Genomic DNA, 13,098 nt, shown 5'->3' with positions numbered 1-13,098 from the left:
GGAGCAGATAATAGGATCCAGGAAGATGAGAGAGAGCTGGCTGGGGCTACCTTGGCTGAGGCCAGACACCAGCAACAGAGAGAGAGTCTAGGGGTGGAGTGTGCAGTGGAGTGGAGGAGATGTGGGGGGATGGCCCAGTCAGGGCGATACTCTCTGATTTTTCCTCTCGTTGTTCCTGCACAGCTTTAAGAGAGACTATTTTAAAGTATCATTTAATGAGGAATTACTATGTGCCAGGAGCTTCACACACATCATCCAGGAGTACATTAGTTATTAGACACCTACTGTGTACCAGGCACTCGGGATGTGTCAGAGAACATTTCCTTCTTGGATCTTGACTGACTCCCTTTTTTCTGGACAAAGAAACTGTAATGAAAGCACTCGCCCAGGCCACTTGGCTGATGGGCAGTAGGGCTTGACTTCAACTCAGGCTGGCCTACAAATGTGAAGGCCTCACCGAGTCTGGTGCATAGGTGTTGCCCACAAAGTGGCAAGCCCCTGACTTCTCCCCAGCAGGGGGGCCTGAGAATTGACTCTAAGTAGGGCTGGGGCTGGAGAGGGCTATAATGGAGGAGGCAGATTTCAGTTTCAGGTGGTATTTGAGGTTCTAGAAATCTACCCTCAAGGAGAAGAGGATTGGCAGAGTAGGGGGTGTCACCCACCCCTGCAAAGAGAGCACTGGGCCCAGGACAGGGTGGATCAGAAATGTTGTTAGGGCCTCACTAGGAGACCTTCCATTATGTATGTGCTACCCTATAAACCCAGGTTATCCCAGATGCCTCCAGGAACCCCTCATCCCCCATCACCCCAGAATTCCTTACTTCCTCTAAAAGCCATTCAGTCTCACTGTGTAGCACCTACTGCATCCCCTGGATCTGAGCCTGGCCTTCAAGGCCCTCGGTGCTCCCCAGGGCTCTTGCAGTCTGCATTGTGGGTATCATGGGATACAGCAGCCCTGGCAGGGATGGGGGTATTCAGATAAACTTGGGGTGCCAACGTAACTAACAAGAGTAGGAAGTTGCTGAGGAGAGCAGTTACTACACCCCCATGGAGCCTTATTGGAGGCAGGAGGGAGACTCACGGGGATTATGGGAAATAGGGGCCAGTTGGGAGGAGATTTCAGCTTCTCCATCCTGCCCTGCCTCTGTGGACGATCAGATTGGATGCTTCTGCTGTAGGGGAATTCCAGGGCCTGGAAGGGAGGCTGGTGACCCCAGGCCAGGTCAGATCCCCCAGCTCTGTTTTCAGAAGTCCCCATACCCCACCCTTCTCCACGGCAGCACTTTCTTCTCCCTGCACTTTGTCATTTACTTACTTGTAGTGTTTTGCTCAATGTTTGTCTTCCCTCCTGGGTTAAGAGCTCCATGAGGGCAGAGAAAGCCCTGTCTTGTCTGTGTATACCCACGATCTAGCCCAGGGGAGTCGGCCTCCCCACTCTGAGGTTTAGGGAGGAGTGGTTTGTGGGCACTGCTGGGTGCTTCCTGGTGCTGGGGCCTCACAGCAGTCCCTGTGGGAGGTTATTATTAACCTCACTATGTATGTATGTATGTGTTTTTTTTTTTCTTTTTTTTCTTTTTGAAACGGAGTCTAGCTCTGTTGCCCAGGCTGGAGTGCAGTGGCATGATCTCAGCTCACTGCAAGCTCTGCCTCCTGGGTTCACGCCATTCTCCTGCCTCAGCCTCCCGAGTAGCTGGGACTACAGGCGCGCACCACCACACCTGGCTAATTTTTTTTTTTTTTTTTTGGTATTTTTAGTAGAGATGGTGTTTCACCATGTTAGCCAGGATGGATATGTATGTATTTTTTGAGACAGAGTTTTGCTCTTGTTGCCCAGGCTGGAGTGCAGTGGTACAATCTTGGCTCACTGCAACCTCCACCTCCTGGGTTCAAGTGATTCTCCTGCCTCAGCCTCCTGAGTAGCTGGGATTACAGGCGTCCGCCACCACACCTGGCTAATTTTTTTGTGTTTTTAGTAGAGACAGGGTTTCAGCATGTTGGTCAGGCTGGTCTCGAACTCCTGACCTCAGGTGATCTACCTGCCTTGGCCTCCCAGAGTGCAGGGATTATAGGTGTGAGCCACCACGCCCAGCCTTAACCTCACTTTTTAAAGAAGAAAGTGGAAGCGCATGGAGGTGAAGTTCTTTTATTTATTTTTACTCATTTATTGATTACTCCATTCAACAAAATACTTATTGTGGGATTGCAATGTGTGGGGCCCTGGGGAAACCGAGGGAGACAAAAAGACAAGGATTCTGTCCTCCTGTACTTTGTAGCCAGTGGAGAGCCTGGCATGAAATTAGAAAAAAGCACAAATGGATGAGATAATTACAAATTGTGAAAAGAACAAGGTGCTGGGTGTTGGGGGCAAAGAGAACATAGGAGACGTCATGTAGCTGGCACTCGTGGGAGAGTGGTCCGGGAAGGCCCTTTTGAAGGTACAGTGTGTCAACTGAGGTCAGAAGAATGCCATTTCTTCAGCCGTGGCCTCCCTCGTGGGGCCTCTGCAACAGCTCCAGCGCCCTGGACCCTTCCTTCTCTCCATGGGATGGAGAAGATGTGCTCTGTGACCTGGGGCCAAACACCTGCCTTTGCTGGTCCGTCTTCCACTCTCCTCCCCTTCATCTGCAGGATTTCCTGTGGAAGGTCATTCTTTGGGATACCTGCTGACAGGGTGATGTGGGGGCAAGTGAATGGAGACCTCTGGAGAGCCTGGGAAGGGAGCACAGAGGAGGTTCCAGGGCCAGGGTCCTGGGGCAGGTGTGTGCTCTGGACTCTGCCACTGACTCCCAGAGAGGCCCAGGCAGCCCATGCTCCCTGACTCAGCTTCCCCGCCTGTGAAATGGGAATCCCACCTGCTTTACACTGTGGGTGCTTTGCGGTAAGGTAGGGCTTTTGACCGAAGTTGCACCCCAGGTGCTCCCGGAGGGGATGACCTGGCTCCTTTAGTGGATCCCACACCCAGGGGCCTGCAGGGTGGGCGAGGGCGGGCCCTAGGTGTATCCTGGGCATCCATCCGGAGTCCTCTCCACCCTGCCCCTTTCTGTCCCCACCCAGGTGGAGGTGCAGGCAAAAGGCTGACCCCTTAGGGGCAGAGGGCTGTGCAGGGAGGGAGGGTGGGGTGCTGTCTGCAGGGACGAGAACAGCCCTGGTAAGTGCAGTTAGCCTGGAGAGTATGAGTCTGTGTGTGTCAGGGATGTCTAATGTGTGTGTGTGTGTGTGTGCATATATGTCTAAGTGTGTGTCAGTGTGTTTGAATACGTGTGTATGCCTGTCTGCACCTGTGTGTCTGCATTTGTGTGTGTTGATGTGTGTTTCTCCATGTATCAGTGTATGTGAGCCTATATCTACATGTGTGTGAGTATGCATATGTGTATGACTGTGTGTGAAAGCTCTGTGGCCCCCCAGGCCCTTTTCCCACCTCCTCCTCACTCCTGCAGTAGGCTTGGGGAAGGTTCCAGAAGGGCCTTGGGTCCTGGTCATTAATATCTGAGCCTGACCAGCTCTTGGGACCAAGAAGGTCCTTCTGACCTGTCCAGTACCTGGCCAGCCCCCTCCCCAGCCTGGGAAGCACTCAGGCCTCACCCTGCTGCATGGGCATTGCCTCAGCCTGGCCTTGGTGGATGGACCTCAGACACGACTGTGCTGTTCTCTCTTTGCATGCTGCCAGGAGAGATCACTATGCCTACTCCTACTACCCGTAAGTAGCTCCACCTTGCCTGGGAGTCCCCGGCCCTGCCTAGGGGGAGATCCCCTGCCCCCGCCCTCTCTGGTTGGGTTTAGTCTCGCTGCACCCAGCCTGGTCTGATGTCCACCCCGTTCTTTGTGGTCACCTCGGCCTCTGACTTTCTCTCCTCTGCTCTGTCCCTCCCCTCTGCATCTTCCTCCTCAAGTCGTGGTCACAAGTGCTGGTTCTGCCCTTCAGAGGCATGGGTTCAGAGCTGGCCCTGCTGAGTTACCCCCAGCAAGTCCCTGAACCTCAATGTCCCCTTCACCACTAGAGCAGCCCCTTACGTCTACTGTTCCGTGTTAGAAGGATGTTCTGACCTCCAACCAAATCCACGGTCAGGACACGCTCTGGAGCCCACGTCCATGTGCATGTGTGTGCTTGTGTGCATGTGGGTGAGGCCTACCTGTTTTGAGACTGGCAGCACCTCCCACAGCACAGGCAACTCTTAGGCCCCCACAAATCCCTTCTCCAGCCAGGCAGCCCCAGCTCTGCAGACCGACCACTTCCTGGGAGCCTCCTTTGGGCCAAGCCCTGTGCTGAGTTCTTGACAGAGTCCTCAAAACTGCTCTGAGAAATAGAAGCTCTTATCACTCCCACTTTACTGATGAGGAAACTGAGGCTCAGACCGAGGGACTTGTGGGAGGTCGCAGAATGCGCTGGAGCTGGGATACAACCCAGGCCCCTGCTGACTCCACAGCCTGCCTATGCTACTCTGTCTTCTGTCTCTTCTACTCTGCAAGCCTTCCAGAACATTCCTCCCGCACCTGTGCTGGTTTTCCCTTGAAGAGCAGGCTCAGAGAGTGCCAGGCCAGTCTTGAGGACAGTGGGTCTCTCACCTTTTCCTCCCTGGATGGCTCCTTATCTTGCTGTTTCCCGACATGAGCTTTTTCAGCAACTCAACACCCAGCGACTCATGCTGAGCCCCCGGCTCGGCTCCTGTAGGGGCCGTGGACAGGCAGCCTCCCTCCCTGCTGCTTGTGCAGTTAGTTTTCAAAACCAGATGCAGAACTTTTCAAAGAATCTGTATTAAATTCCCTCTGCTTAATCTCACATTGAGCTCAGCCAGATGCCAACAGCGTTAGGTGTCCCTCCCGGTTTCCATCTTCTGGGGATCGGGTTGGTTGGTTTTTGTAGCTCTTCTTCCAGGTAGGCCAAGAGTCCTGGGCTGGGAACAGAGTCTGTGGCACACCCCCGGAGACCGCCCTCTAGGCCAGCATCCACTCACTGACGGGTCCTCTCTGGGCTCCATGTTCAGCTAGGCTGGCCGGCTGTCCTCTGTCCACAGCCCTGTCTCCCCACCTCCTTTTCTCCCTCCCACTTTCCTCCAAGTTCCTTTGAAGCCACAAACTGCCATCCTCATCCATGAAGCTGGGCCTGGAGGGAGAGGAGGTCTCTCTTTCTCTTCCCTGCTGCTCTGAGCAGCAGGACGGACTGGTGCGCAGTGGTGGGGATCTGGACCTTCTGTGGATCTCTTTACAAGTCTGTGGTGGTCTATGCTGGCACCATCCTGGGTGCTGCTGGGAGTAGGGAGAAGCCAAGGGCAGAGTTCATTGTGTGCATGGGGGAAGCCCCCGAGACCTGGCTGAGCACGAGCCAGACCCTCTGCAGGGAAGGAGGGGTTGTAGTCCCTCCTTCCTGCAGGAGAAAGAGGAGTCTGGAGAGCGGTTCCTGTTTTAACACGGGGAGAAGAGAGAGAGGTGGGGACATGCTGGGCCCAGAGCTGGACTAGCCATTTTCCTAGTTTGGGGTGCAATGCGGGTGAGGGGAGCTGTCTGCTGTAATACCACATTAGCTCTGGAGTGACTTTCTTTCCCATTTCCTAAGCCCAGGGGGCCAGTGAAACTTAGGAGTGGGATACCAGCCTGAGACCACTGCTGCTCCACCCCTTTCCCTTAGCAGAGGTCCCTAGGACGGGCTCTCCCAAGCGCTTTTCAGGGAAGCAGCAGCTCTGGGTCTAGTGAATGAAGGATGGAGGCAGAGCCCTCAGCATCCAGAGATGCTTCTAGGACAGCTGCTGGCTCCTGGCCTTGAGGCCCCCTTACTCCAGGACCTTCTCACCCACCTCTGGGTGCTGTCCAGCAGCACACAGTGCCTGTGTCTCCCCTCAACCCCCATCTCCAGGAAGCCGGTGAACATGACTAAGGCCACCGTCAACTACCGTCAGGAGAAGACACACATGATGAGTGCCGTGGACCGCAGCTTCACAGACCAGAGCACCCTGCAGGAGGACGAGCGGCTGGGCCTGTCCTTCATGGACACCCATGGCTACAGCACCCGGGGTGAGTGCCCCGCCCTCCTACCCCTTCCTCATGGCTCTGGGGCTCCCGACCTGAGACAATACGGTCCCCACATCAGATGAGTTCTGTAACACCTGCAACCAAAAGTGAAGCATCTATGGTGCTCCTGCTGGATACCTACTGGGTACAGAGCCAGCACAGGTGGCATTTTTGCATTGTGTATTGGAGGAGTCTTGCAAGGAATTCTGCTAGCATAAGAGGAATGCAAGGTTCGTTGTGACAATTGTCAAGAGGAGGTGCTGCTGTAGGAACAGAGGGATCAGAGTGGCCTCACCCCTTATTGAGCACCTATTATGTGAGAGGTGGGGATACAGTGGCTGAGAGAGACCAATACAGAGTTGGACCTGGGCTTGCCTCTCCCTTTCTTAGCTGTGTGACCTGGGGCAAGTTGCTTAAGCCCTCTGGATGTCTGTTTCCTCATGTATAAAATGGGAATGCAGATCGCCTCTGCTAGTAGGGCTGATGTGAAGACTAAATGAGATAATGTGTGCAAAATCACTTAGGGCTGTGCTTGTATTCACAGAATATAGTGAGTCAGCCGTCATGTACTAGGTCTGTGTCATAACTTGCTTCATCCCACATCTTTTTATTCTGTTTAGTGTTGATTTGTACAGAAGAGAATATGTAATGTTTATGAAAGTCATAAAATGATAACCATACAACAAACAGCAATGAACCTCATTGGTGAATTAGAACATTATCTTGGTACACCTCCCTATGTATATCCCCTACCTCTTTCTTATATGTAAGTATTCCCTTGAAATTGTTGTGGTGTTTTTTTTTTTGTTTTTTGTTTTTAGATGGAGTCTCACTCTATCGCCCAGGCTGGAGTGCAGTGGCATGATCTCGGCTCACTGTATCCTCTGCCTCCCAGGTGCAAACGATTTTCCTGCCTCAACCTCCCAAGTAGCTGGGATTACAGGCACCCACCACCATACCCGGCTAATTTTTTTGTTTTTTTGAGATGGAGTCTCACTCTGTTGCCTAGGCTGGAGTGCAGTGGCGCGATCCTGGCTTACTATAACCTCTGCCTCCTGGGATGGAGCAATTCTCCTGCCTCAGTCTCCTGAGTAGCTGGGATTACAGGAGTGTGCCACCACACCCAGCTAATTTTTGTATTTTTAGTAGAGACAGGGTTTCACCATGTTGGCCAGGCTGGTCTTGAACTCCTGACCTCAGGTGATCCACCCACCTTGGCCTCCCAGAGTGCTGAGATTACAGGCATGAGCCACTGCGCCCAGCCAGTTTTTGTATTTTTAGTAGAGACAGGGTTTCACCATGTTAGCCACACTGGTCTCGGACTCCTGACCTCAAGTGATTTGCCCACCTTGGCCTCCCAATGTGTTGGGATTACTGGCGTGAGTCACTGTGCCCAGCCTCCCTTGAAATTTGTGTTTATAATTTTCCTACCCTTTTTGGGGGTAGTTTTTGTTTGTTTGTTTGTTTGTTTGTTTTTTTGATGGAGTCTTGCTCTGTCACCCAGGCTGGAGGGCAGTGGCGTGATCTCCACTCACTGCAAACTCCGCCTCCCAGGTTCACGCCATTCTCCTGCCTCAGCCTCCTTAGTAGCTGGGACTACAGGCGCCCGCCACTGCGCCCGGCTAATTTTTTGTATTTTTAGTAGAGATGGGGTTTCACCATCTTAGCCATGATGGTCTGGATCTCCTGACCTGGTGATCCACCCGCCTCGGCCTCCCAAAGTGCTGGGATTATAGACATGACCCACTGCGCCCAGCCTTTTGGGGGTAGTTTTACCACGTGTACATATATCCCCAAACAATGCATTGTATAGTGTTGCTCATTTTCAGGCTTTATAAAAATGAAATCACACACTACTTCTTAACATCATATTTCTAAAATTTACCCATGTGGATATTTTGCTGCAGTTCATTTACTTTACAAATGCGTAGTTTCCCATTGTATGGCTGTATCACAATTGACTTCTTCATTCTGCCATCCATGGGCATTCGATTGGTTTTTAGTTTTCTTGTTATCACAAATGAGACTGCTATGAATATTCTGATGTGGATCTCTAGATGCACCTGCACACAAGGTTCTAGAAATAGAATCGCTGGATTATGGAGTACGTGCATCTTCAGCTTAATAAGAGTGCCAAGTTGCTTTCCAAAGCAACTCTGCCTGTTTTCTTTCCTAGCAGCAGTGTGTAAGAGTTTCTGTTGCTCTACATCAAGATCAAAATTTGCCAGCCTTCTTCACTTCTGCCGCATTGGTTTGTATAAAATGGTAATTCTCTATAGTCTTAATTTGCATTTCACTGATGACTAATGAGGTTGAACAGATTTTCAAGTCATCATTGGCCATTCAGGTCTGTTTTTCTATGAAATGCCTGTTCATGTCTTTCACCTAATTTTCTATTGGGTTTTCTGTTGCTTTCTTAGTGGTTTTTAGGAGTTCTTTATATTTTTAGGATAATAATCATTTGTCACTTATGAATTGCAAATATCTTCTCCCAATTTGTGGCTCATCTTCCTAGGTTATTTATAGTGTCTTTGGATGAACAGATTTTTATTTTCACGTACTTAAATTCATCGGTCTTTTCTTTGTGATTTCTGCTTTTTGTGTTTTTTAAAGAAGTTTTCCCTACCCAAAGTTATAAAGTATTTTTTTTTTTGCTTTTTTTCTAGAACTTATAACATTTTACATTTTATATTTAAATCTTTATCCATCTGGAATTGATTTTTGTGTGTGATGGTATAAATTAAGGATTTTATTTTTTCCATGGCAATAAGCCACTGTCCCAGCATCATTTATTATAGCTCACGCTTTCCCTGCTGATTTGCGGTGCCATCCTTCTTGCACACCACATTTCTACAGATACATGGATCATTTTTCAGTTCCCTGTTTCTTTCATTGGTCGTTTTCGTTGATTCCCAACCACACAGTCTAATTATCGATGCTATATAAGTCTTGATATCTGAAACATGAAGCCGTGCCAACTTTGTGCTTCATCAAGGATGTCTTGGCTGTTTTTGTTTTCATTCTGTCTCTCTTTCTTAATGAGATAGGGTCTAGCTCTGTCACCCAGGCTGGAGTGCAGTGGCATAATCTGGGCTCGCTGCAACCTTCGTCTTCCAGGCTCAAGCGATCTCCTACCCCAGCCTCCTGAGGAGCTGGGACTACAGGGGCACACCACCATGTGCGGCTAATCTTTGCTTTTTTTTTTTTTTTTTTGGTAGAGATGGGGTTTCACTATGTTACTCCAGGCTGGTCTGAAACTCCTGGGCTCCAGTGATCTGCCTGCCTCAGCCTCCCAAAGTGTTGGGATTACAGGCATGAGTCATCACGCCCGGCTAATTCTCTTTGTTATAAATTTTAGAGTCATCTCTTTAAGTTTCTTGAAAAGCTTTGTTGGATGGATTTGTATTGAATTTATAGATCAATTTGGGAAGAACTGACATCTTATGAAACTGTCTTTCTTCCCATGAAAGTGACGTATATTGCCCCATTTATTTAGGTCTTGAATGTCTTTCAATAATTTTCTCCATAAAATCTTGTACATCTTTTTTTAGATAGATGTCCCTAGGTTCTTTATTTTTGACTTCTATTGCAAATGGTACACTTTTCAAATATTACGTTTCTATTTCTTATATAGAGAAATGCAGTTTATTTTTGATTGTATATTGATCTTATACTTCTTTTTTTTTTTTTTCTTTGAGACGGAGTCTCACTCTGTCACCTAGGCTGGAGTGCAGTGGCGCAATGTCGTCTCACGCCAACCTCTGCCTCCCATGTTCAAGTGATTCTCCTGCCTCAGCCTCCCAAGTAGCTGGAATTACAGACATGCGCCACCACGTCCAGCTAATTTTTGTATCTTTTTAGTAGAGATGGGGTTTCACCATGCTGACCAGGTTAGTCTCGCGCTCCCGACCTCAGGTGATCCACCCACCTTGGCGTCTCAAAGTGCTGAGATTACAGGCGTGAGCCACCGTGCACAGCCTTATATTCATACTTCTTGATATGCTTTCTTACTCTCATTTGTCTGTAGAATGTTTTAGGCTTTCTAAGCAGTTAAAGGATCTGTGAATATCCTTTGCAGAAGAAATGGTTGTTTCTTCTTTCTCATTTCTTATTCTTTTTTTCCCATGTTTTTCTGGCTGGGACCTTCAGTACTGTGTTGAATAGAGTGGTTGTAGCTGGAATCATTGTCTTTTTTTCCTGATTTTAAAAGGAATGTTTCTAACATTTAAACACAGAATGAAGATTGCTTTGGGGTTTTGGTAGAAATGCTTTTATCAGGCTAACCAATTTCCCTGTAGTTTTTAGTTTGCTGAGAGGTTTTAAGTGGGCATTAAACTTACCAAATACTTTTTTCTGCAATCATTGTGATAATTATTTTTTCCCCTTTTGTCTGCTAATGGGATTAGTGACATTTTTAGGTTTTTAAAAAAATTATCTTAAATTCAGGGGATAAATTCAACTCAGTCATGATGATTATGATGATTCTTTTCTTTAGTTTTTTTTTTTTTTTTTTTAAGATGGAGTCTCGCTCTGTAGCCAGGCTGGAGTGCAGTGGCGCAATCTTGGCTCACTGCAACCTCCGCCTCCCGGGTTCAAGCAATTCTTCTGCCTCAGCCTCCCAAGTAGCTGGGACTACAGGCGCCCGCCACTACGCCTGGCTAATTTTTGTACTTTTGGTAGAGATGGGGTTTCACCATTTTGGCCAGAATGGTCTCGATCTCTTGACCTCATGATCTGACCGCCTTGGCCTCCCAAAGTGCTGGGATTACAGGCGTGAGCCACCGTGGCTGGCCGATGTTTCTTTCTTTCTTTCTTTCTTTTTCTTTGAGATAGGGTCTCACTCTGTTGCCCAGGCTGGACTACAGTGGTGTGATCATGGTTCACTGCAACCTCAACCTCCTGGGCTGAAGTGGTCCTCCCACCTCAGCCTCCTGAATAGCTGGGACTACAGGTGCCCACTGCCATGCCTCGCTTTTTTTTTTTTTTTTGTAGTTTTTGGTAGAGACAGGGTTTTGTCATGTTGTCCAGGTTGGTCTCGAACCCCTGGGCCCAAGCGATTTACCTGTTTTTGCCTCTCAGAGTGCTGGGATTACAGGTGTGAGCCACTGTGTCTGGCCAGATTTTAAACTTCTAATGTGATATATTTAAAGGACTAAACAACTATTCAGGCTTTCTATTTTTTTTAAATAGAAAGTTATATTTTTGATAATTATATTTGTCTAGGTATTTGGTCATTTTATTTATGTTTTTAAACTCAGTGTTATGCACTTATTAATCATATTATCTTTGTCATCTCTCTCATTAAATTGTCACCATTGTATAGCATTTTACCCTCTTAGTAGCTGTTTTTTTGTTTTGTTTTGTTTTGTTTTTTGTTTTGAAATGGGGTCTCACTCTGTTGCCCAGGCTGGAGTGCAGTGGTGCGATCCCGGCTCACTGTAACCCTCTGCCTCCCGGGTTCAAGTGATTCTCCTGCCTCAGCCTCCCTAGTAGCTGGGATTAGAGGCACCCACCACCACGCCTGGCTAATTTTTGTATTTTTTGTAGAGACGGGGTTTCAGCATGTTGGCCAGGCTGGTCTCAAACTCCTGGCCTTCAGTGATCCGTCCACCTTGGCCTTCCAAGGTGTTGGGATTACAAACGTGAGCCACCGTGCCTGCCTGCTTAGTAGCTGTTATTAACCCTTCAACTTACAAATGAGGAAATAGAGGCTTGGAGAGGGGAAGTCACTTGTCCAGGTTAAACAGCCAGAAAGTGGCAGAGTCAGGACTTAAATGCAAATCTTTCTGAATTGCAAACTTGTTTCTACTGCATCATGCTGCACCTTGAGGGATGGGTAGGATTCAGACCGCAGAGATAGGAAGGAAAGGGCATGTGTAGAGGAGGCACAGTATGTGCAAATGTGTGATGACGGGCACAGGAGGAGAGACATGGAGAGGTGCGACTGCACGGAATCCTCCCGTGTGTGCTAGAGAGAGCAGGAGATCGGGGTGGTGTGGGCTCATGCCTAGCTGCTGAGTCTTATTGAGAGATAGAGGCAGGAAACATGGGCTCTGCTCCTGGGATTCACTGATGAGATGGGGAGTCAGGACTGACCCAGGGAAGTCGGGACCAGGCTAATTGCTATGTGGATAGTGGGGACGATCAGTGCTGTCAGTTTTGAGAAAATATGCCCTTGGGCAGGAATGGTCAGCATTTTGGTGAGATGGGTACGGTTGACTGATGGTGAGGAAGAGGGGGCACTGAGCTTGGGCAGAGGTGATGGTTGGAAACTCCAAATGTGTCCAGGTGCTAGGCACAGTGGTTCACACCTGTAATCCCAGCACTTTAGGAGGCAGAGGCAGGCAGATAGCTTGAGTTCAAGACCAGCCTGGCTAACATGGTGAAACCCCGTCTCTACTAAAAATACAAAAATTAGCTGGGCATGGTGGGCGGGCGCCTGAAATCCCAGCTACTTGGGAGGCTGAGGCACAAGAATTGCTTGAACCTAGGAGGCAGAGGTTGCAGTGAGCCGAGATCACTCCACTGTACTCCAGCCTGGGAGACAGAGAAAGACTCTGTCTCAAAAAAGAAAAAAAAAAAAAAAAAAATGTGTCCAGGAGATGAGCTGAGCTGAGCCTCAGTACCTTCTCTCTCTTTCTTCTTCTCTGCCCTCCACATGCCGGTCTGGCTTCCACTTCCTTCTTTTCCAAACAGTGGAGGCCAGGTTTTTTGGTTTAGAATGGAAAGCCATGTTGATTTTAGTGCATCCTTCTGCACTATCACTTATTTTAGTGATAAGTCCTTCATTTTAAATGAAGGACTTATCACCGTGGGTAACTGATGGCGGGGCTGGTGTGAAGAAGCCAGCTGGAACCTTCCCAAGGTGTTGGAATGAGCCCCGTTGTCTCTGAAGTCCTGCCTGCGAAAACCCTCAGATCCTCCTGGGCCTTGTCTGTCTGGAGCTATTGACTCCTGTGGGTGCCAGTCGGTGTTGGCCAAATTGTTTGTCAAATAAGTGCCAGTTTTTTTCATGCCCATCAATGCACCTTAATCAGGGAAGCAGAGAGAGCAGTAGGGACAGCAGGGTCTCAGAGTCAGGTGAATTCAAGCCTG

At 48.9% G+C, this 13,098-nt stretch overlaps 1 protein-coding gene across 4 annotated transcripts in view; it reads left to right on the top strand.

The window, feature by feature from the left end:
- The window catches only part of PTPRU (protein tyrosine phosphatase receptor type U), an 89,332-nt gene that overhangs the window by 48,645 nt on the left and 27,589 nt on the right, over positions 1–13,098 (top strand). For 3 of the 4 annotated variants that reach the window (XM_023219546.2, XM_023219545.2, XM_023219544.2), the window contains exon 15: positions 5,849–6,006. In XM_023219546.2, the coding sequence (XP_023075314.1) occupies positions 5,849–6,006 (158 nt within the window). Of the gene's footprint in view, positions 1–3,667; positions 3,698–5,848; positions 6,007–13,098 lie in introns of all 4 variants that reach the window. The other variant, XM_023219543.2, reaches the window with a different exon arrangement.

The sequence above is a fragment of the Piliocolobus tephrosceles genome, chromosome 1 (genome assembly GCF_002776525.5).
Source record: "Piliocolobus tephrosceles isolate RC106 chromosome 1, ASM277652v3, whole genome shotgun sequence".
Classification (NCBI taxonomy): domain Eukaryota; kingdom Metazoa; phylum Chordata; class Mammalia; order Primates; family Cercopithecidae; genus Piliocolobus; species Piliocolobus tephrosceles.
The sequence above is the reverse complement of the archived record's forward strand: the minus strand, read 5'-3'. Positions and strand labels throughout refer to the sequence as shown.